This window comes from Lepisosteus platostomus, chromosome 14 (genome assembly GCF_059453375.1).
Source record: "Lepisosteus platostomus isolate fLepPlt1 chromosome 14, fLepPlt1.hap1, whole genome shotgun sequence".
In the NCBI taxonomy this organism is placed as follows: Eukaryota; Metazoa; Chordata; class Actinopteri; order Semionotiformes; family Lepisosteidae; genus Lepisosteus; species Lepisosteus platostomus.
Genome location: NC_142624.1, coordinates 20,648,981 through 20,674,618, shown reverse-complemented (window position 1 = coordinate 20,674,618; position 25,638 = coordinate 20,648,981). Strand labels below are relative to the sequence as shown.

Below are 25,638 nucleotides of genomic sequence, written 5' to 3'. Positions count from 1 at the left end.
ACAACATGGCTGAGCAGACAGTTTCAGCTTCCCACAGATTAACATCTTACATAAAAGAATGCCTACTGCTCTGAACTATGAATGTGCTTCCCCAGGGTGTCCATTTGTATCATATCGCTCATGTTTCACTGCTGATCCTGAAGAACACCACTGGGTTAATTTGTCATTGCCACTGAAAATGCTGAAGCCTGCAGCTGAAGGAAGATTCTTTGCAGTCTTCTCTGTTCTCTGTTCAAGATAAAAGAGACCCAGTTTGGTTAACAACCTCTTAGAGTATGATATTCTTTTGAACCCCGGAATATACTTGGTTGTTCTTCTGTTGCCTGATTCTACCTGATTCTAAAGCAGTGATATTTCTTGTTTATCATGGAGATCTTATCTGTGCATAATATATAAAGTAGAATAAAAACATGGGTGTTAATTAGTGCATTGTACAATTTTAACATTTCTTGATTTCAGTTCTTTATATCACCTCACCATTTTGCTCTTCTAGGATGATGTGCACAGTTTTTTTGACCCCACTCCCTCTGGCTCTTTCTCACTCAGTAAAAATGATGCCCACATCCTTATTTGTTATAACTCATATAAACTGCAGACATAGTTATTGATGTATACAGCAGATAACTTGAATGCATTTCTTGTGCATATTGGTCAGTTGAACACTTGTTGCAAAATGAGCAGAATTGTAAAAACTGATCTCCAGAAGGCATAAATCAAAGAAACATAGGAGCTTAATCTGTTAGGAAATATGGAATGATAAGTGTTACTTTTTTAAGTTTTATTGTATACAGACTTCAAAAGTCATTTTAAATGTTCCTCCATACAAAAAAAAATGATTTAATAACAGATGTTTACTGTATGGAACACATGTCATAGACTTTTTATTGTTCAGAGTTCATTTTAATGCGTAGAATAGAACTTTATGGAAACCATCTGCACAGTTGCTGGTTTAGTTGAGCATATGATTAAGCTTTTCCTTTATTAAATTTTATTCACATCTAAGAAGGTTTCCCCATACTTATGAAACTGCTGTCAGAATCCATAATCATTATAAAAACACCTCTTATGAGACAACTCTTTTCACTGTTCTTGTTAAGAAAGGGAAAACACAAATGGAAAAATAAAAGATCAGGCAAGTGCCAATTTTATTATACAAAGAAAATACTCCTTAGCAATCACCCTTCTGATTTGATTAAAGTATTGTCATTGGTGTGCGCAAAGGTAATCAATTTACAGCCAGCATAATAATAGTAATAATAATTATATTCTGTCACAAAAGCTGTTTATTCATCACAATGGGCTGTGACAATCTGGGGCTCAAGGTTAGACTGCTGGCCAGGGGGCCACATGCACAAGTTATAGACACCAATTAACCTAGTCTTTGGATTTTGGAAGGAAATCAGAACATCTGGAGAAACCCCACATGAGTGTGGGGAGAACATGAAAAAGCTGCAAGGAAAGCACCAAAGGCCGAAATAGAACCCGGGACGCAAACCCGAGAATGCAACAGCATTAACCTCCATGCCACCAGTAAGACCTTTAAGCTTAAGTTTATCACTTAAATAATACTTAGTTGTATTTTCTTTTTTGAAATGACTAATGATTCATGTCATTCCAAAACCTATGAGCCACGTTAGGCATTAGTCTGAACTTTCCTTGTGACAAAATATCCCAAAACCACATCATAATTCTTTACAGAACAGAAAAGAAAGAATCTGTTCTTTAAAGAATCATAATTCTTTAAAGAAAAGAAAACTGAAAAAGATAAGAGACACATGTAAAAGGGAATTTTGGGGGGAATAACATTTTTTTCTCCTTTAAATTCAGCACAAAAATGTCTGAATTAGTCAAGTGCAACTTAGGTTGCAAGTAAGAGAGCTAGAGATGGATTCACTTCAAATTCCTTCATTCAACCTTTTGAGAATCAACATTTTTGGAACAAATTTAAAGCTGCAAATCTTTTCAAATACCCATCATTTGAAAGTAAACATGGTTTAAAGTACAGATCATTATTAATTTAAAATCATTTTATGTTAAAACAAATCAAACATTGATATATTAAATGTTAAATATTAGATGTAAGAATTAAATTTCTTTAGTAGAAGCTTTGGGAACAGGAGGAAGCCATTATCTTGTTTCTTGTCCCATGTCCAGGCAAAGAATTTTATGTCTGCAAAAAGTAAAAAATCCTTTCTAATATTTTGAAACTCATGAATTAATCTAAAATAAAACATATGCAACCCACATGGTTTTAATTTATAAGATGTAGTACTCATATAAAAAGTAACACAAAGGCCCAAATTCTTTCCCAAAGTGGACTGACACATAGGCCAACCAAAACTGTCAGTATTGTTAATCCCCTAGTGGCTACAATGACACGCTAATATACAGTATCAGGTGAACCTGAATGGAACTCTGTAGGCACCATAATCCACACAGCAGTTCCTTTCTTAAGAAACCAAGAAGTTTGCAAGCTTTTACATGTGAGACAAATTGTGCAGGGTATACTCTATATACAGAGCATATACTTTATTTCAGGATAGATAATGAAAAGCTGACAACTTACCATTTTGCCCTTTTCAAAGACTACAATCAAATTGTACAGTTCACTAAAATGTCCAGTTATTGCACACTATACATGGAAGCAAAAGGTTAAATTTTCATTATTCATTTCTCTAATCTCTCATTCCCAAATGTCACTCAAATGGCACAAAGCAATGAAACAAAATGTACTTTTTTGTAAACTTGTGACTGAGTTAACAAGACACAAACAGCTGGTACAATTTCTGCGATAAAATACAATAACTAGTACAGTTCTTCATAACTCAATATTCTGTATATTAAAACTGTAGGAGATGTTGGAGCAAAACCATAGATTATGATGTTTTTAACTTTTTAAGCTCATCACAGGTGTGGTATAGTACAAAGTCCAAGAACAATTTATTTGAACAATAGGGGCTCTATATTACTTTGTATGTAAAGCATTCACATTCCTCAGAGTTTTCAAAACCAAAATGTATCGTCTGTTTCTCTACAGTATTATGTTTAACAGCAAATTGAAAAGATAAGAGTTAAATTCTGGAATGCTGTTGATCAGTGATACACCGGTTACTGTGGTAACCTGTTAACATACGGTTGGTTCGCTTGTTGTGAATTTTAAATGTACAGTGGGTGGGGATTTTCCATTGACATTCATGTCAGATTGTGTTAAGAGCAGATGGTTTCTTTTTCAAGCTGTGGATCTAATTGAATTGAACCAACATTTTTCCCTAGATCTATGACAGTGTTTAATTTCCTGCGGTAGAATAAGGGATTTTGAACCAAAGTCATAGAGTGACTGACTTTTACTGTACAGTAACATTTTGCTATTCTGAATGAGATATTTAATGTACACCTAATTAGCTACCCAACACAAGTCCCTTGGAATGATTTATTAATGTTAGTACTAGATGTATAACAGTTCCTTGTTGATTCTTCACATTCTTGTAAGAGACACGTCTTTGCATTTGTAATTCCTTGTATGATTGTATATTTACAATAGTATGTTGAATATTACACTTATTAATTGCATTTTTAACAGGCAGGGAACCTGGAAAAGGTGACATAAATATAATTTTTCATCAAGAAACCAAAGTCAGAAATATCAGCAAAAAGGGAAAATCATTGACATTCTGAATGGCTTAGATTACTTTTTTGTGGTTTTATATTAAAATCAAGAGTTATTTGTCAAATTTTGATTAGAAATCAATTCAGCTACTGTACTTAGCCCTTTTACTAGATATTGCATGTTTGCCATAGGGTATGTTAAAGTTGCTCTATCCATTCATTTTCTAACCTCTTTATCCAAAGCAGGGTCCCATGAAGAGTGCCTATGCTGGAAAGCAACAGGCCCAAGATCAGATTCACACTGGACAGGACAATAGTTGATAGAGGGGCACAATCAAACACACACGATCTCACACCTGGGGCCAATTTTGCCAGAAGCCAGTTAACCTACCAGCATATCTTTGGACTGTGGGAGGAAACTGGAGAACCCAGAGGAAACACACAAAAACATTGAGAATATACAGTACAAACCCCACGCACATCACCACGCACCTCAGGCATGGAATACAAGGTCCTGAAGTTGCAAGGCAGCAATGCTAATCTCTGTGCCACCGTTCCACCTGCCTGTATGTTAGAGTGGCTCTTGAATTTTTATTTTCTATTTATAATATTTACAGTATATATAACATACAACTAAAATGTGTAATGTTTTATTTCTTTCTGACATTTAAAGAGCAATTTAACGTCTAGTTAATAGTTTGCATAACTGTTTTTGCTTTAAGGGTCGTTATTTTGTTTCAGTTTACTTAAAATATGAATACAAAAAGGAACAAAAAAGCACAGCAAAATACAGAGGAGTACATTTTACACAGCAATGAGAATTGTTCTAAAGAAAGACCACTGAATTCATGTGTGTACTGATTACTGAATTCTAAACCAGATAAAGAGTCAGTATGATACTGTAACTCTGCATTTCACAATTCCTGGAACTGGGTATCTGGCTGTGGCAGTATGAACCTGATTCCAAGTAAAGTCAGCAGGCCACTAGTCCTGATTTGCATAGGATAAAAGGATTCACATTTCCTCATATTCATGAGACAGCATTTCTTGGCATGAAATTATGATATATGTTTCTATATGACTAATTCTGATGTCATATACTGTATTTCTGGCAGAATTAAAAATACTTAAATAATTTTCCATACATATGCAGAGAACACATTTATTAATGTAAATGTAAATACTTCCTATTAAGAATTAAGAACTGCTTTTAGGATTGTGTTTCATGATAGCAGACAGTCAAATTATACATTTTAAATACAGCATATAAACTTCTTGTGCTGTAACCTGTACTTAGTGAAAAATGCAATAGCAGTAGTTTGCATTTAGAAATGCACTTTCCTGAAAAGGTATCCAGACACCCTTATGCACATGTAGGCATTCTTTCCATCCCATCCAAAAGAAATCATGTAAAAACACATACACCACTAAGAACAGCTACAGTTAGTTGCAATGATGTCACTGTTTCGCTAATTATTTGCAAGTTGGGAATGTAGTAGTAGTGAATCAGGCAGTTTAGGAAAAGCAATTGTGAGTTTCTGCTAAGCCTAAACCACATTCCATGCACAGACTGGTATCAAATTATTTCGGAAAACATCAGCTTAACATATCATCTTGCAGTGTAATTCAATTTTCTCATTTACCTGGACAGTGCTTCCAGGGACACTACACACTTAACAATAAGCATATTTAAATAACAAACTTCAAATTATGGGTAAAAATGTCAGGATTATCACTATCTATTGTATCTAGGTTTAAAGGTAGAACTTAGAATCCATTATACTATGAATATTCCTTAAGACATATTTACTCACATGAACAAACACAATTATAACACATACAGTATACAGTATTTGATATACTTTATTTTTACTATTTGGAGAGACAGCGGATTTATACACATACTAAAGGGATGCAATTTAGTCCAGTTTAAGCATAACACCATAAAACCAGCCAAAAGCAAGTATACTGTAGGTGCAGCTGTTACAAGTGCTCAATTATATGAATCTCTGGTTGCAGAAAGAGATGGCCACAGGGCATGCCTTTACATAAGTGCAAGCATCAATTTCCAATTGTTGACTAATTGTTATAATCCATAGAAACAAATATGGAGGTTTGGTGGGAGCTTTCTGAGAAAAATTAAATGATTTCCAAATCAACACACTGTTTTTTTTTCTGCAAGAGAATGAAAAGTAAAATAATATCTCATAAAATTCTACTTAAATGCTTTACATACCTGGATTTAATAGTCTAAAGTTTAAAATCTAAAGAAAAAGTACTAACACTGAAAATCGCATTTCATGCTGTACATTCAAATATATATATGTATGTAGAATAGTTAAAGAGTTTCTTTAAAATGAGTTGGATCCAACAAGTTGAATATTGAATGAAAAATTATTGTAATGATTTCTGAGTAATATTGCAGTAATATATGCAAATCCAAAGCTTGGACATTTTAATAACATTCTGTAATCTTCTATAGAGACTCCTTTTTAGAGAAAGCTACTTCATGTTCAGATATTCCAATTTTTTGTGTATATTCCTATATAGAGACCTATGAAGAACAACAGCAGTGCTGTGCTTTGATGGGAGACCTATAAGGAGTACCATGTTACTGTTGAAAGTAGTGTTGGTGGACCTGTTGGTAGCACATTTCCCCCCCGGACCAAAAAAATTCCAAAACAATTCTGTCGTATATTGACGTGGGACATTGTGCTGTGAGAGGAGCTATTCATTGAATGAGGAGTTAAACTGAGGTCCTGATACTTCACCATCAAAGATCCCACTATCAAACACAATTAACAATGTAAACATTTTATGTTGGTGGGTTTCAAAAGGCATTGTTAAGGCAAACAATTTGCTTGGCTAAGGTATTTCATTTAAGGTTTCAATTACTAATTGTGGCTGAGAACATACTTTATTGGTCTATACTAGTCCAAATGTTTGGGAGGAAAACAGTGATGGAGGTGGGGTCCCACTATCACTGCAGTAGACCATAATGCACATTTAAACCATATAAAGCATTCTTAAATGTGTCAAAGGAGCAATTAAATTTAATTGCCCCATTCAGCTTTCTTTTTAAACAGTACACACAGTGTGGCTAATTATACCAAATAGCATTTGCTTTCTGATGTAGATTACAGACCACCCAGCTCATGTCAAGTGACCAAGTTTATGATCCTTGACCTCAAGGCCAAAGTGTGACATCTTTTTTGAGACCTAAGCTTTCTGTCCTCCTTGTCCGAGAATACTTGACCAGTCACTCTCACCGAGCCCTAAATATACTTGCTTTACAACTGAAAGAAATGCAATTACAGGATGAAAAATAAAAACCTAGAAGAAAAATGATCAGGCTCTGTAGAGATCTGTTGGGGATAAAGCATTTAAGTGTCAGCAAGTTAATATATGTGATTAGTCTTTGAGTATCATATAAACGTATTTTGTATTCACACTGCTCAGTAACAGAATATGATTTTAAGGTCCTATGTAAGCATTATAAAATTGCAACATGCTGGTCTGAACCATTAATTATGGCTGAGAAATCTCTTTGACATATATATCTGAAGCATATTATGACCCATTTTGTACAGATGATAGTTGGTTTTTGTAGACAGAGCTATAAATGCAAAAGATTCCATGGTTTGTAGCAGGAGAAAGGATTGGGACTCAAAAGGCTCATAAAGCAGCAGGCTCGGCACCAGAAATAACACCCTCTCCAAAATCCTTCCATCTGTCTCTACTTCAGACACTGAACCTGCAAAATATCTTATGTCCTTCAAATATGAGGTCATTTCAAGCAACTGGTTCCTCTAATTCTGCTTTACAATTTTTTAAAAAAATATGGCTTGCTTCTAAATTAGCTAGAGACTCAAGTTGAAGTTTTTTTATATGAACTCATTATCACTCATCTATTCCTAAAGCTTTTGGCTGAAGCATATCTTTGTATTTAAAACAACCTCTAAACTTTTTTTCTATCATTCACAGAGCTTTAAATCATTTCATTTTAAAACTCTTTGCTTCTTTCTATTATTGTAACCATGAGATAATTCTACTTTATTTGAACTTGGGGGTGACATTTATCAAATGGAGACAGAATATGATTAGAGAACATTCTCTTTTTATATTAGACAAAAAATAGAGACTGAAATGAAATTAGCTAATGAAATTAAGGGTTTATGAAAGCTTCCCATTGTTTCTTTTACCATAATGTTACAGCAGTGTAAAGGTTTTGGAATAATCTCTGCTTTCAAAATACAAAATAAACAAAGCACAAAACTCAGAAAAATCTCATTAAAATGCAACACTGTGAAATTGAACACTCTTCATACACTTCACAGCAGAGTGAACACCTGAATCTTTGTCTGACTGATGCATGTGTGTGGCATCTATTCCTTTATTTATGTGTTAATGTGTGGCAACGTGTTTTAATTGGTTTTCAATTCTGTTATTTTAAAATATTTTTTTCAGACTTAAATAAACACCTCCAAGACACAACATCTTCCCCTTCATTATAGACCTTTAATTTGAAACTGACACATTGATGACAAACATACAAATATGCAAAAGAACAGAACAATTAAAAATGAGAAAACAGAATCATGTTATTAAAAACTTTAACTTCTACACAGCATGTATAAGCAGTTCCTTTTTTGTATTTCAGTGCATTAGATAAACAAGTTTCTTTTCATTTCCCAATGTATATACGCATTTCTGGAGAACATGTTCATGAACATTTTATTATGTCATGTGTTAGGTGTGTGGCCATGAATCCCATTCATTCATCCATTTTCTTACTGTTTTATCCAGTAATAAAGACTCTAGGGAGCCAGAGCCAATCTTGACAAGCAATGGACACATGGCAGGATACACCCTGGACAGGACTCCAGTTCGTAATCTACACACACTCACACTAGGGCCAATTTCCCACTTACTGTAATAGCCACTCACCAGTATGTCTATAAAAAATGTGGTTGGAAACTACAGCACCCAGAGTAAACCCATATAAACAAGAGGAGAACATACTAAGGCCATGCAGATAGCACCCCAGGATTTGAACCCAGGACCTCCTGCTGTCAGGTAGTGATGTTAACCACTGCGCCAATGTGCTGATCATTGCCATGCATTGTCATATAAAATAGTGAGTGTATAGTAAGGAGCAGTGTGGGGTGAAAAAACCATGTGTGTAGCATTGCACAATCAAGGAACCATTAACTGTTAATTGATCTTCGTCTATCACATCTCCACCCCTGAACTTGTCTACTTTTTAAACTCCGTCCAGTATATGGTACCTCTTTGCACCTCTCTGCCTACCATCATGCCAGAACAGATTTAACTGGGACTTGTCACTTAACACAACATTTTGCAATGTTGCCCTGTGCTAGTTTATTCAACACTAAGCCATCATCTGTACAATGTTTGTTTCATTGCACTGGAGTTGATCTGGCCACAGTGATGTCCTGGTATTTCTGTGACAGTTTGAGGTATAAGATAATGTCAATGCTGGAGATGTCTTCCATTAAGCCCAGCTGCTCATTCAGATGCAGGGTGCAGGGTTGGTGATGCACTTGACCCACTGTTGGTTATGTGATAAACCTGTCAAAACGTATTGTGATTGACAAGATATTGTGAACTAGTGCTACCAAAGTGCCTAGAAATCCTGGGAATTGACATTCCTGCATTCAACATCGCATTGGAATTTTTCCTTCTACACTGTAAGTCATGGTATTTTGGTTTACACATTTCTTATCTTGTTAATTAATTATTTGGATATAAAGTGAATGAAGTTCAGTTTCTGAACATATTGTAACCAAAATACTGAAACCAAAAGTTTTAGTTGTATTTTTAAGGCTTTCTCAGCATAGTTATTGCCATAACTGTGTTTGTTAAAGTCAGTAAGAACTTTCCTGCTCCAAATAATACTGTATCTTATCTTGAGACTAGTTAAGGAATTAATTAAATTTGAGATTCTAGCCAAAGTAAAGGAAACAAAAGTGAAGGGACATTAATACAATGAATAAACAAAGACTACGTATACTAGAAGGAAGAAGGAAGTAAACTTATGGGCTAGATCACACAAACTGCAGGAAGGGAATACAAAATTAAATTGTTGGCAAGTAGTAAATTATATAAGCAGTTCCTTATTAACCACAATTGTTTAATTGGTAACTTCTGTGAACCAACACAGAAGTCATGGAAACAGAAGGTTATGTAATAGCCACACATACTGTATTGCAGAAAGACTGTAAAAGAGACAGTATAAAAATTAAAAATGGCCAGGTTATTCTCTATCCAATTTGAATTATGGTACAGAAATTACATTCCATTTCCAGTGGTGAACCTTAAACTAGTAGCAAATAAAATGACTGCAACTGCTCTTGAGGCCAAGGCTCTTTTGGGGACTTTTCAAAGGCCATGTACAGGCTGCTCTAGTAGTGCACCACATTTTTGAAAGCTTTTCAGAGTGGGTATGCTGCCATGTTTTATCCTGGGCACCAGGCTTCAGTCTGTCTATAGGCTGATAAATGATAAAATCCCCCTGTTCTCTGTCACTGTCACGGATGTTGGAAAGGACGAACCGTGGAATGGCAGGAAAGTGGAAAAAGACCCTATGTGTAGCGTCGGAACGGGGAATTAGCCCAGGCTCAGCAGTGCAGGAGTTCAGGAAATGCCGTATAGAAACCTATGCCCTCAGGCCACGGACGGAGTGGCAGCTTGGTGCTAGGCGGGTCTCAGGACATCCGAACATCAATGCTGAGCGAAGGGGAATGAGTGACCTGGAAATATATAGCCACAGACAGAGAGACACCGGAAGGACAGCAAAGCACAGGAAACTAGGGACAGGACAGAGTAGGAGTACCTTCTAGCTGTAGAGGGCGTGACAGTATACCCCCTTCATGGGCACCTCCTGACGCCCAACGAATAAATGAGCTGCACAGCACTGGAGGGAGGAAAAACCTCATTTAACTGAAAGAAAACCTCTGGGAGTTCACCGGTGAGAGCTGCCCCCTCCTCCAGGGTAGAAACCTTTATTGGGTAGAAGAAGGAGGAGTCAAGTAGAGCTCTGGAGGCTTAAAACAAAAAATAGATGTACACAAGCACACACCACAAGAATAAACCTGGGAGACCAGGTTAACAAACCACACAAAACAGATAGGACCCAAGAGTTCCATGACACAGGGGTTAGGGGGACCAGAGAGAAGGGGAAACCAGGAAGTGAAAAATCAAAAAACACCAAGCGAAACAAAACAACACACAAAAACCCAGGAAAAATACCACAGACTGGGCAAAAACATGTTCAACATTCTATCACTGATATCGGAATAGACAACCTAAGGAGAGCCAGGCACTAGACCCGCTCACAGGCACGGATGTCTGGAGTGATACCCAGCAATAAGAATAGGAAAGAAGGAAAAAAGCTCAACATCCTATCACTGCTATCGGAGTGATCAAACCAAGGAAAACCAGGTATTTGTAAGCGGATGTTGGGACAGCATACCACTGAATAACTCGCTCACAGTCACGGAAATCAGGAGTAGCATCCTGCGATTAGAATAGAAGAACTGAAAAAAAAGCCCAGCGAAAAAAGAAAAGCTGCGGGAACAAAGACTTGCTCGCAGGCTTGGAGATGGCTCAGCATTCTGTCATGGATGTCAGAAGGGATGAACCGTGGAATGGCAGGAGAGCGGAAAAAGACCCTATGCGTAGCATTAGCCCGGGCTCAGCAGTGCAGGAGTTCAGGAAATGCTGTATAGAAACCTATGCCCTCAGGCCACAGACAGAATGGTGGCCTGGTGCTAGGCGGGTCTCCGGACAACCGAACGTCAATGCTGAGTGAAGGAGAATGAGTGACCCAGACAGAGAAACACCGGAAGGACAGCAAAGCACAGGAAACTAAGGACAGGACAGAGTGGGAGCATCTTCTGGCTGCAGAGGGCATGACAGTCACATTCTTTAATGTTTAATCAAACCTTGAAAATGAGCTCTCAGGACTTTGGAGTTTAGAGGGATACACAACTTCGTCATCTCATAATAGAGCGTTACAACTGTGTTTGGTTAATGTAAAACAAAATCCTGTGAACAAAACATTAATACCATTTAGGTCTGAACTGAAGAACTGCATGATTTACATAAAGGAGAAGATTCAAGCTCATAATTAGAAGTCTAATTCTATGATAAGGGAAGGAAATGATTATACCAGAATTCCATTAATTTACATTGATAGTCTCAGAAGCTGCTTTATTTTAATATGGATATAGATTTGCTAACATTATGCCATTATTGTAATCATGAAAACCTGTTCAAAAATACTTTTATAAGTTGAGGATCTATCAGGACCTAGACAGATTTTTCTTGTATGTAAATGTTAATTCACATAATCATATTTTTTGGCACAGATTGAATGTTCTAGCTCAATCAGGGTTAGATCATGCCATCTTAAATGTGTATATCTGTCATAAAAAGGAAAATAAATATGCTTATACTGTATAATTTGCTACTACATTTCTTTCTGCTGCAATACTTTAATGCTTGGAATAATGGTGAATTGTCCATCTGTTTTATTTTTTTTCTTCCCTTGAGAGATTGTTAAAGCAAAGCTTTCTGTCATGAAGACATCAATTTTTGAAAATTACTAGTGGAACACTTTGTTGTTCCACTACATCCAGGTTGTAATTTTTGGTTCTGTATATATAATGGCTGTTTTTCTCATAAGAGAAACTGGAGGTGTTATGAGTCCTGATTGTTATCTGCTGATGACTTTCCTAAAACTCTCACAGTGCTGCTCCTCAATAAACATTAATTCAATGATTCCCAAAACCAAGAGCAAAAGTCACATGCCCATTTATTTCCTCTAGATGAAAGGTGTGGAAGAAGAATTATTTTATATAAGTGGTTACCACTTATACAAAATTTGTGACTATTGTCCTGTATTATTACACATTATGGTACATATTTTATTTACACTATCTTTAAAAACTTAAGATGGAGTCAGAGGTAATTAAGAAGTTAAAGCTAAACTTTATGATGACTATTCTTAGCAAGAGAAAATGTTTCCTATCACAAAATCCAAAGAGTTTCTACAGTTTATTTTTGTTTAATATACTGTAAAACTGCAGCTCCTTATGACATCATCATAAGGAATCATTAGCTAGTGTCAGGAGCTCTAGAAAAGCTAAATAGAGCTCTCAATTAATGTAGAAATAATGTTTTACAAAGCATTTATGCCTTTAGAAGGATAGTCTACATTTGTAGCACTTGGTGATTGTGCTGGTTAGTTTCTTTTCAATCAGAATGTCTAATGCAATATATTTTTATTGCTTCCAGATCTTAATTTAAATTTGTCATATAATGTCAAAATGTGTATAATTTATTTGTGCAATCCCTTAAAGATTTTTTTTATACACAGCGTTTTATAAAAGAGAGGCGAGAAGTTACAGATTTTACAATTATTCAATGAACATTTTATTTAACTTGAGCCAAGGTATAGTTTCAATGAAGACTTTTCCACGTTTCACAGAAGAGGCACATAAGTCCATTTAATAAAGTAATGACACAAATAAAGTATTGACTTTGGTGCAATGAAAGCTGAAAGACCTCTGTCCGTTCAGTGGGTGAGTATGACAGACCTATTCCACAAGGTCCAAATATTGGTTAACCAGTTCCCCCCTATAATCACTCTCCTTGGGAGGGGAAAGACCCACTTTCTGTGAATCTAGCATCAAGTAAATTCTTAGTTGCATATTTCCCTGTTCAAGTAGGTAGCTGCATCAGCATACAGTACGTAGGCAGCAATGGAAGAGGTGCCTTTGACACCTGAAGAAGGCTCCACAGCTGAAATGTTGTGTTTCTTTTCTTCTCTTTTCAGCATGGAATAAACCTTTACTTATTTCTCTCTTCTACAGTTCTTGATTTTGTTATAAGTGTACTGATTATATACAAGTAGGTAGCTGCGCCAGCATGCGTAGGCTGCAAAGGAAGAAGTAAAGGTTTATTCCATGCTGAAAAGAGAAGAAAAGAAACACAATGTTTCAGCTGTGGAGCCTTCACACCCAAAGAAGACTCCACAACCGAAACATTGAGTTTCTTTTCTTCTCTTTTCTGCATGGAATAAACCTTTACTTGTTCCTGATTATATACAATGTGTATTACAACTGGAAAAAAAGTTTAACATAAGCATGCCCATGAGATTTTGTCACAACATATTTTATTTTTTTTCCAAACAATAAGTGTGTAACAGTACCAGTAATCATTGTGGTTATAACTAATATAAACCTTCCTTTTTTGAATTCATTGATAGGCAACGTTTTGACTGATTTACATTCTGGATCAGTTATATTGTGAATTTGTAGTTGTACCCTCTTTGAAATGTCCAATTTAAAAACAATAAACTGATTGGAAAAAATAAAAACAAGCTCTCTCTTTCTACCTTCCCAAATTGTGAATCATTAGAAGCCATTATTTAATGAAAACACATGCAACAATGGCTTATTTGTTTTATAGAATGTATATAAATACTACTCTGCAGAATAAGTTCTAATTGTTCGACAGTAACGAATAGGGTGTTGTGAAACAGTAAACATGTTAGCACAGCATAACTGTGCAAAAAACTCTGAGTACATTAGAATGTTTTGCTGTCCTATTTCATTGAATGCAGGGGTGTTGAACAGTGCAGCAGGTCAGGTCTTGAAAACGTTATTTCAGCTATCTTGCCACTAGAGGCCGTTAAAGGCCTCGAAACTTGTAAATAGGCACACTTGAGGTGAATTCTCTAAATTAGTTGTTAATTATTGGATAACAGGTAAAGGGTGAGATTGGACCATTTGCACATGGGGTTAATTAGGCTTGCATGGGACATTTAAGGGCTTCATGGTGGCAGTTGTTGTTTGTAGTTCCGGTGTGTGTATACCAGATGATTTTGCTTTAATAAACTCCTTTTGCCATACTTTCCATATTTTTGTTTAACATTGTAGCGGCGAGGCTTATTAATAAGGCAGAATTAAGTGTTTCTGAGCTTCCCAAATGAGGCCCCATTTCTCTGTTCATCTCTGTGGTGCAGCCACAGAGAGACTATTCCCAGGGTGATTTAAGGTCCTAGGACAGCTCCCAAAGGGGGATGCACTTAGCTAAGCCTGGCTATCATGATCAATGGTCATCCATTGGCGCCTATCTGTCTAGGGAGTGCGAGTTGGACATCTGGATTGCATTCCTAAGTGTCAGGAGTAAGTGACTCACATCTCACCTTGATCAACCAATCAGGGACTGGTAGGGCCGAGTAACACACGTGGGACTCTGATGCCCATGGAACTTTCAGCCAATCAATGAGCTGAAGTTCCTCCAGGTAAAAACAGGCAACACAGAGATTCAACAAGATTCAGAAGGGATTCTGGAGAGGATTCTGTGGACTGTTCTAAACGGAATTCAAAGGGCAGGACATCCTCGCAGCGCGCCTCCTGACCATCCTGAGACTCAGCCCGGACAACCACGGAACGGCCAGTGTGTCCGAGTGCCAGAACTTTCCTTTGTTCTAAGAGTCTAGAGTGGAGGTTGCCAGAGAGTAACCAGCAGCAGGCCTCGTGAACAGGTCGGAACTGTGGACAGCTGAATCACTATTCAGAACTAGCTCTTCATTAGGAACGAACCGGTCCTCTTCCTGACTTGCTGGGACCCACAGTCATCTTTTCTCCTGTGCACAAACTTTGCTAGTTAAAGCCAACACTAACTAGCCGGTCAGTGAGCATCAGCAGCGCACCGTCGCAAGCCGCACAGCACAGCCTGGCACGGAGCCAGAGAGCGCGGATTGGACAGCAACAGGCTGCAACTGTTTCTTTGTGCCCGCAGGAGATCTGAATCCCCAAAGATTGGATGAGTATTCAACTTCAATGCATTACAGCTCGAGAATTCAATTGTTATCCAAACCAGTTGATATCAATTTAATTCCTAAGAGTTATGTACTTGTTTGAGTATCTAATGTAGAAGTTGTAACCAAGTTCACTTTACGAAACGGTCTTAATGAATGATATACTGAACGTATGTCCTCTTGATATATGTAACACTTCGTAACTGATTGAATATATATCTTTTGTATTCTGATAACCCTCTCGATAAGATCTGTTAGGTTTATATGCATATTCTATGTATTAATAAATGTATCCTCGTGTATTAGTACCTGTGTGTGCGCGTTGTTTGAGTTATGTCGCATGGTTGGATTCTAAAGCCATCAAAAGAATCAACTTTGTGATTTACTGCTACAATTAATAATTGTCTCAGTAAATGCCCAAACCCTACAGAACTGGTGCCTTCAGAGAGCCACTAACGTTACATATTTGGCGTCCCTGAACCGGTTTTCCCTACAACATGAAAGCATATTCATTTTATTCAACTCTTTGCACCAGCAGCTCCTCCCAGAAATATTCAGACCCTTCCTATAGTGTCCCAATTTTTAAAAATAAAATATTTTTTTCAAAACCTGAATACTTGGACTGAAGGCTTCTAATGGGAAGAAATGTCACAGGAAATATTAGCAAAAAAGAGAAAAAAACAAATATGTTGATTACTTACGTATTAAAATCTGGAACTCAGTATTTGGTGGAAGTACATTTGGCATCAATCACAGCTGCAATTTTTATTTTAGTCTCTAGCAACTTTGTGCACTGACCTGGTGCAATTCCTGCCCATTCTTCTTGGCTGATTTGCTCTTTCTCTCTGGTTGCCTGAGGGTCACTTATGGACCACAGTTTTCAAGGCTTTCCACAGATTTTCAATGGCATTCAAGTTGGGACTTTGACTAGCGCCACTCAAGCACGTTTTCTCTCTTATTTTTAAGCCGCCCAAATGTAACTTTGGGCTTGTGCTTTGGATCATTCTCCTGCTGAAAGATGAAGTCTTCATCCCAGCTTCAGTTCTGAAGCAGGTTTTCCTCTGGGATTTGCCAGTTCTTTGCTTCATCTACTGTATGTTTCCATCAATTTTGACAAGCTTCCCAGCCCCTGATAACGAAATTTAAAACTGTAAGATGATGCTGACATCATCATGTTTGTCAGTAGGGATGGTGTTGATTCAGTGATGCACTATAGTAGGGCGGGGCAAACTATGGCCCGCGGGCCAGATCCGGCCCACCAGTCAGTTTTAACCGGCCCTTGAGGTAAAAAATATATTTTTTTAATTCGCCATATTCCACCTTGTTTGGTGCTATTTTTCTTAAATTTCATTATTCTTGCCGTTAGATGACGCACTAACGTTATACTAATTTGATTCAACAGTTAGACTGGGTCTATTGTACTGTGAGGGAACCTGCACAAAAATGAGCAGAGTGAAGAACTGAAAGTGTTCAACAAAGAATGGACTGCAAAATACTTTTTCACAGAAGTTGGAATAAAGGCTATATGTTTAATTTGTAAGGAAAGTGTCGCAGTGCTCAAAGAATACAATCTCAGTCGGCATTTTTCTACCAAACATGCTAACTATGCTAGCAATCTGTCATGCGAAGAGCGGAAAAGTTTCATTCTGTGAAGCTGGATGAATTCTTTTTCATCACTGAACGAGGCCAAGATTCAACAAAGCAGCACAAAAGATCCTGGTGTCATTCGGATCTACTTACGTGTACTGTATGAGCAAACATTCGGCTTCATGAACATCAACAAGTCACGTCACAGATCACAGCTGAGTGACCACCACTTGAGCTGTGTATTATGGATCGCCACAACACAGCTGTCAACTGATTTTGATGCTCTCGCAAAAAGAGGTGATCAGCTGCACGGCTCTCACTAATCAAGAAGCCTTTTGGGTGAGTTCTTTTCTCACTGGTTTTTGTTAACCTTGAACTAATAAGCCTATGTTAGATTTTAAACTTATATAGCACATTGGCTATCCGTAACAGCAGCATGAAGTGGTCCGCAATACAGTTTCAAAACTTTATGTGGCCAAAAGAGTTTGCCCACCCCTGCATTATAGTATGTTAGGTTTACATCAGATGTAATGCTTTACATTAAGAACAAACAGTTCCAACTTCATTTTGTCTGACCAGAAAATCTCTTGCCTCATGTTTGCAGTATCACTTTGGTACTTTGTTGCAAACCACACAAAGGTTTTGAGATATTTTTTATCAGTTCCACACAAGGTCCCTTTGTAGAGTGAGCTATAGACATTTTCTCCAGACTTAATCACAAAATTCTGTAATTGTCATTGACCTCACAGTGGCATCCCTAACTAGCTTCCTCCTTGCCCAGCTGCTAAGTTTGGTAGGACAGCCTGATGTAGGTATTGTCTGGGTGCTTCCACTTCTTATTGATCAACTTCTGCTTACTCGAAGAGAAATGAGAGGTCTCTGAAATGACTTTACATGTTTCTCATGGTCTATGCCTTTATACAACTTTATCCCCAAGTTGTTCTTCCATCTTTGTGGCTGAATCTTTGCTTGCTTTGACTCACTTCCTGACTAAAGGACCTTACAGAGATAGGTATATTTACTCTACAATTATGTGAACCACTATTATTGCACACAGACAGAGACCACCCAACTAATTAAAGTAATTTTGTGCACCTAAATTAATTTAGGTTTGCCACAGTGTGGCTTAACCAATCAAGTCTTTTCTGTTTTTCTTCTGCATTTACTTTATTTTTTTCAAGGTGTTATGACTGCAGACTTGAACAAAATGTGAAAACCAGGGAAGTGTCTGAAAACTTTTGCAAGGCATTTTAAGTGTTCCCCATCTGAATTATGCTAAGATCCTGAAATATGCATTTCTAAATTAAGAGTTTACTTGAAGTCGTTTGTCTACTTTTAGAAGTATTTGGGAAGGGGAATTCATTTTCTTTTGAAGAGGATATAATCTATATATTTAAATAGTTTCTGTTTTTTTTCCATAAAGCATTAATGCTAACAATTTAAAGCACCTTCTAAGCACATACAGTATGCTTTCAAGCCCAAAATTGAAAGACAGATTCACACTGTGGCAGCATTAACTCAGATCAGGTAATACTCCGTAGCAAAATGCCATACATTTTTGCATGAAATTTGCTGACTCTTTGCCTTCGTCTACAGTGGTGAAAATAATCATTCATTATGGCCATTTGATCCTTCAGAGTAAGTAGGCGCCAGGAGGTAAAGCACAGCTGATAAATACATTAATGATTAATATCTACTTATCTTTGTAAAACAACACTCTCACTCCCCATAAAATCACACATGCAGTTATATAAACTTAAACTGAACACTTATCTCTCTGACACCCATTCACATCTGAATACCATTGGAGAGGCTGTAGCAGTTGCACTGGGGTAAGTTATTGGCCTTAGGTAAGACCTTACAATGATCCTTAAATTATAACCTTTCCATTGTCCATGAATGGTTTCATCAATTTGCAAAGACCTTTAGTTCTCTTCCCCACAAAACTCTTTAACATTAAGAAGTGTTGTTGTTTGTTTTTGTGTACTATTATTATATGCATTTATTTATATATTGTAGTGCTTTCAAGTTCATGTGGGTATGCGCCCTCACCTCTGCCGCCTCAGGTCAGCCCCTCACCATCAGGGACTCAAACCCAGGCCTCCGGTGTCACTCAACAGGGACTCAGCCAGCTGAGCTAAAGGGAGATCTCCCATCAGCCCAATGGCTGTGGTCCCTGCTATCCACAGGGAAGGGCGGTGACGTCACCACGCTGGTAAGCCGGCACAAACAACCTGCAATGGTGGCCATATGCGTTACACTCTCCCCCGCTTAATTCACCATCCTCGGCGAAGGGCTATCCCATCCCACTGCTGAAACCAATGTAGTGCTCCGGGGTTACTTGGGTATGCGCCCTCACTGTTGCTGCCTCAGGTCAGCTCCCCCTCCATCAGGGACTCAAACCCGGGCCTCTGGCATCACTCAACAGGGACCCAGCCACTTGACCTAAAGGGAGATTTCCCCTGAGGTGGCAGTGGCGAGGGCGCATACCCACGTGAACCCCGGAGCGCTACAATATGATAATTATTCTTTGTAGAGTTATTATAGTGTGAATGTACTGCATGTGTATGGTACTTATGGTTCAATATACTGTATTCCCTGTCATGCACAAAGAGGAGTGTGTGGCAATTAAATTCCTTTTTTGCTGACTACAAAATTTTAATCATCTTTTGGGAAATACACTATTTACAATTATTTACATTATTTTCATTTAGAATTCTAACCTGCATTCACAAATGTTATTGTAATGACACGGAAAGAGAAAGGTCACAATTGCAATGAAATGTAGTTCAGGTGGGTAGCTGCGTCAGCATGCGTAGGCTGCAAAGGAACAAGTAATAGGTTTATTCCATGCTGAAAAAAAGAAGAAAGAGAAGCAATGAAATATTCAATGTTATTATTAAACATTACTGTCAATGTATAGAGCTTCCTTTGTGAAAGATAAAAGTGTCACAGTTCAGTTAACTTTTCATCTTAATAGATGCATTCGTCCAGTAAATTAAAGACCATTTATGAAAACTACCAATATCTTGCCAATTGTCTTTGATATCTTGTCATATTGCAACACTTGTAAAGTGAGTAAAGTATGTATACCACAGAAGCCATATTAAATATGTATAGAAAAAATTTGAGTCTGTATATAAATTATATTTATACAGTACATATTAAACACTGCAAATTAGAGTCTCACATCACAATGTGGTACATTATTTTATACTAAAACTATTATCATAGTCCTGTGGGTACAATACAATGCAGCAGATTACCAACCATCTTTAAAATATTGTGGATTAAAATATTTTTAGGTTGTTGAGAAACACTAAAATTCCACCAGAAGGGGAAATGCTTGAAATTAGGGGTTTGCGGTCGGATGTGCAAGGATGTCCTAAAATGGACACCGCAACACTAACAGTGTGTGCGCCTTTCCTAAAGGATGCAGTGTTGAGCCAGGTTAAGGGAGGGAGAGATTCGAAGGGTTGGATTACACACATCCCAGATTTGAAACCCTTTTACTCGACTCTTATCCTGCTTCTTCCTGAACAGCGGTGAAAGAAGCCAAATACGAAATAATGCTGTGATACTGTAAATTAGTGCCAAAAAGAAACAAAAAAGCAGCGATCTTGATCGCGATAATGGTCTACAGATTAGGGGTATAAAATTAAATAGAACACGGCAATATATCCATTTAACATTTGCCTTAATCAGAAAGTTTTTAAAGTCATCATTGTGACAACCTGTACCTTATGAATGAGACTCCGTTTTAAAAAATCTAGAAACTTTCTAAACTTAAACAAAGAAGGAAAACTGGATAGCTCCGATTAGGTATATTTTAATTTTTTGAATGGGTCAATAGTGCGGGGGTCGGAATCTGCCTGGATGGGATGTACAGTGAGTTTCATCTGCTGTGAAGACGACCTCTTACAGATGCCTTTCGATCGACATGAAAAGAAAAAGAAAGAAGAAACGCGGCTCTTGGTAAAGGTAAGGAGGTCGAGAGATAATACGGACAACACTGGAAAAAAACTTAGCTGGGTCTTGTGGGTTGAACGCGAAGATCGATAAAACGGCGGGGAGCAGGCAAATTGCAAAAGGTAAGACTGATGGTGCTGGATGACTTTTGTTTACCTGTCCAACAATCAGGCGTCTGGGGACTGGCTACTGTTATCTGTGCATGGCGTTACGTTTTAGTGCATTATGCAATGCGTATCACATTTTTAGTATGGGGTTTCGATGAAGAATTGAAACACTTAGTTCCGGTTCTGTATTTAGTTTAAGTTTGAAAAACAGTACAACAACCAGAACTCAATACCCATGCTGTCATCCTCGTGTTGTGAGCATGTGCTCTTGTTTGTACTGTCTTAAACCTATTTATGCTGTTTTCAAAAATAAGCGTGGGAGGGATAATTAGGTAGATCGATTAAATTAAATTAGTGTAATTATAAAAGTTATCTCCCTCACTTTGAAACACGAACTGATAATTGAGCATTCTTCAGACTACATGTATGTGGTGAGCTCTGACTTCAATGGTAGATATTAAAGGAATCCCCTAATGCAGTGATTTAATTTACATTTCATAGTGCAAACTTAAAGAGCACTGTCTCCATTTGTTTGTTTCCCAGTAGTTATGAACAGCTCTAAATTATTCTAATTAAGTAATAGTTGTGGAGTGAGTTTCCATGTATTTTTTCATGTCATTTATCATCAATGTGCTCATTATAGGAGGCAAGCTAGACTATACAAAAAAAACCTTGAAGAACTGGTCTAACCACTTTAACATAACTGATATTTATAAAATTGCTAACAATTTTTAAGATTTTAAGTGTGCAATTGAACTTCTAGATAGCTTCTCTACTGTAGGTATTTCAAAGGTTTGTAGTCCTTTCCAGGTTTGGATGGAAAATTAAGTGAAAATGGAAGTAAATCCAAGTACTGGATACTGACGTGTGTGCTATGCTTTGCTACACTTCACAAAACATAAAAGAGAATATGCATTGCATTTGTTGACCATAGCTTAGACTGCTTATTACAGTGTATATATGATATTTATATATATGGTATTTAAATTATAGAGGTGTATAGTTTATGATACAGTCAGTTTTAATTATCACTGCGTACATTTTTATGTTGCTGATTATAAAAGCTTTTTTTCCTGTGTCCGCATGGGTTTCTTCCAGGTACTCCAGCTTCCTCCCACTGTCCAAAAAAACAAACACTGGTAGGCTAATTGGCTTCTGAGAGATCTGGCCCTAGGTATGAGTGTGTTTGGGATAGAATTTCACTTGGTATCGAATCTACTGGTGATACATAGCATTTAAAAAAAAATCCAAATTTTCTGCATTGCTGGAGTGATTTTCAGTGTTTCAATAGCATAATTCTCAAATATCATAGGTCACACTTTAAAGCAAGACAATCAATGTACAGTCTGTAAATAGCCAATAGCAGAGGGCATTTGCTCATAAGCAGAGAATGTGATGATCTATGAAAAAAGGAAAACAAAACATTTGATTACTGTAATTAAGGTGAATTTGGAACAGTTTTAGCAAGCCCTTGCATTTGAACAACAACAACAAACATTTAAATTATCCCAATGAAAAATGTGCATTGCTCATCAAGTACTACACTACACTAACTATTAAGAACAAAATAACATTATGGCTGTTAAATGGCCACATATTAGCATATATTTCATAAAAAAATATGCACATTGAGTTTTGACTAGTTTCATTCAAATTAGATATTATAGGACCTTTTAATTGACCATGTTATTTTCCATCTTATATTTTGTTTAAACTGCTTAATGCAGTGCATAAGCAGCATGTACCCAACACCAATTATAGGAATTCTTGACTTTCCAAAGCCCAGGACAGAGATAACCAGAACGGTGCTTGCTGATGATATGCTTGTCTCCTTAGACACCATTTGTACTGTTTATTTTTAAGAGTTATTCTTATTCATTTAATTGTCACTTTAACCTTAGAGTTATCAACCATAAACAAGATGGTGCTTGCTTGCTCATTAGCATTAATGCTACAGTATGTGATTGTTAGCTGCTGTATACCATTATGTCTCTTACAGCTTGACTTCCCTCTGTATGCTCAAATTTTACATTGAACCCTTTGGATTTGACAAATACAAGATGCTGTAAATTTAAAAAAAATTAAGATAAAGCTCCTGCAGGTTTTGGTCGGCATTGATTGGAGTTTGTATTGTTAAACAGATAGCACCATTAAAAAAACAGCAAGTAGAATGCTAGTGTTACAGTACATCATGTGAAACTGCATTTTAATGTACAAGATAGTAAAGTACTTTTTGACAATATTACATTTAGCTGTAAGCATGTGAAATAATATGAGAGTTTGTTAATGCTAACGATTGCATCATGGAAGAAAACTACAGTATGTAGCTTACTAAATTGACTGCTTAGCTCTTACTGTACAATAGGTATTGAAATTATTCTTTCTCATTTGACCTAAGAATTCTGAACCTGCAGACTTAAGGTGAGCAGTGCTTTTAGGTGATTAACACTCAGAAGTACAAATCTATCCATCTTGTATAGCAATTCTAACCACTGTGCCACCGTGCTGCCCTGTACAAAGGTTTTTTCACGTAAATCTGTTAGACCGTCACAATTTCTTAGAGAATTATGGACAAGCAAGCTTAAGCATGAAAATAATATTCTGAAATTGGACCCGGAAAAGTCTTAGGTTAATAAGAGGTTAACAGATACTTAAAGTATGGAGCTAATGTTGATGCTTTTCAGGAACAATCAACAGATTTGTATATCTAAACTTCAATCAGACGAAAATGTCTGCAGACTTTGTTGTCTTTAGGCAGCCAATTTGTCCTAGTTTGTAATCAGCACAGTAATGACTATAATTTTGTCACCGTTATAGGAAGACGTTTTGTAACTGGTATGATTGTGTGCTACTTGATGCTCCTTGATAGAAACTCTGCTATGGAATGATAAATAAATAAGGTAGATAATGTAGGATGGAACTCTTGGGCCAAGGGAGTGATATGGATGGCATCTAAAATTTGGTCTTTTATTGTGCAGTTTGGGTCTAGAGATTTTTACATCTGTTGTGATTAAGTTAACCAAAAAGATTAATTTTGTAATGACAGAGTTAGGTCACTTGAGGCTGACGTATTTGAGCTAGTTTTCCAATGATTTCATTATAGCACTATAAAGGTCCAGTAGTTTTTATTGATATTTTATAGTGAGCTGAAAATTATTTTACATTAGCGACTTTTATTTAGTTCATTTATAGTTCAGTTACAGTACGATTATAGTTTAGGAATCAACGTTATGATGCAAAGTAGGTATTGCTAACTTACAACTCATTGGTAGTCATACCAAAGTTTTGTCACTTTTTACGTTTTATGTTTTGTCAGCATTATTTTAAAACATTTAAATAAAAAATGATATTAATACAATTATTTTTCTTCATATTATTAGTAGATGTAGTCATAGTAATAATATAATAATGTACAATAAATGTACAATATATCCATGTAAACTGGGGTTATTATCATACCTACTACACATTTGTGTTTAAACAAATATATTTTATGAAACAACTTAAAAGGAAATATATTTTATTTGCTTTACACATAAAGTGATGGAGACGACACATTAAGTGAAACAAGTAAAGGTTTATTGAAAAGAAAAAAGACACAACGAGACACAACATTTTGGCTATGGAGCCTTCTTCAAGTGGTTAAGTTCAGGTCACTTTCTATATAGAGTATGTGTGTTATCACAGCAATTTTAGCAACACCGGATTATTTATTTTATTTCCTTTTGTTATATTCATTACTAATACAGGATATTTTTATGTTGTTTCACTGCAAGATATATTCTTTATGTTCTGTATATTTATGCTAAAATAACCTTGAGTAGTTTTTTTTTAATCAAAAGCAGCATAGTTAACAAATTCACTCTAGCTGGACTTTACTCATCACTATTGTCAAAACTAGAACATGCAAATACAAAAGCATTGCAATAAATAATATTTTCCTTGGACAAGAAGCTGAATTTTAATACAAATACTGGAAGGTGACAACCTTGAATTAATCTTTATCATTTCAGATACATCTGAAAGAAGAAATCATCCTGTTATTTAGTATTGTTGAGAAGTTGAGGCAGACTACCTGGGAAGAAAAACTGGACGTCCAGTACTGATGAACATGACACATTTACTATTATTTTTTTTAACTCAAATCTTAATGAAAAAATAATAAGAGAAAAACTTTTACATTAAAGTTTTTAACTTTCAGTTAATCTTTTAGGTCATTCCAGTCAAAGCAGTAGTGTCATCTGAATCAAATTTTGTGGGCCAAATATGTTACACTCCATATACTGTACACTCCGTAACATATTATCCGTATATCAGAGCATTTTCAGTCACTAGAACTGATCCCAGTCAAGCATTTATTCTTGACCCCTGAGATTGAGATGACACCTTCAACCAGTCGAAGGCTGACTTTCTTGTGGAAGAACAGTGCTGCCTCCTGTAGAATATAACCTTCCTGTAGTGTACAATTCCAGACAATAGTTGACTCTATACCATGATGCAAACGGGCTTTAAGAA

At 36.6% G+C, this 25,638-nt stretch overlaps 1 protein-coding gene across 6 annotated transcripts in view; it reads left to right on the top strand.

The window, feature by feature from the left end:
• Positions 1-20,565: 20,565 nt before the first annotated feature.
• Positions 20,566-25,638, top strand: part of tns1b (tensin 1b) — a 264,722-nt gene continuing 259,649 nt past the window's right edge. For 3 of the 6 annotated variants that reach the window (XM_088604952.1, XM_088604951.1, XM_088604948.1), the window contains exon 1: positions 20,566-21,028. In XM_088604952.1, coding sequence (XP_088461078.1) covers positions 20,924-21,028 — 105 coding nt within the window. In that variant the 5' untranslated portion in view covers positions 20,566-20,923. The remainder of the gene's footprint in view (positions 21,029-25,638) is intronic. The other 3 variants (XM_088604959.1, XM_088604955.1, XM_088604953.1) reach the window with 1 other exon arrangement.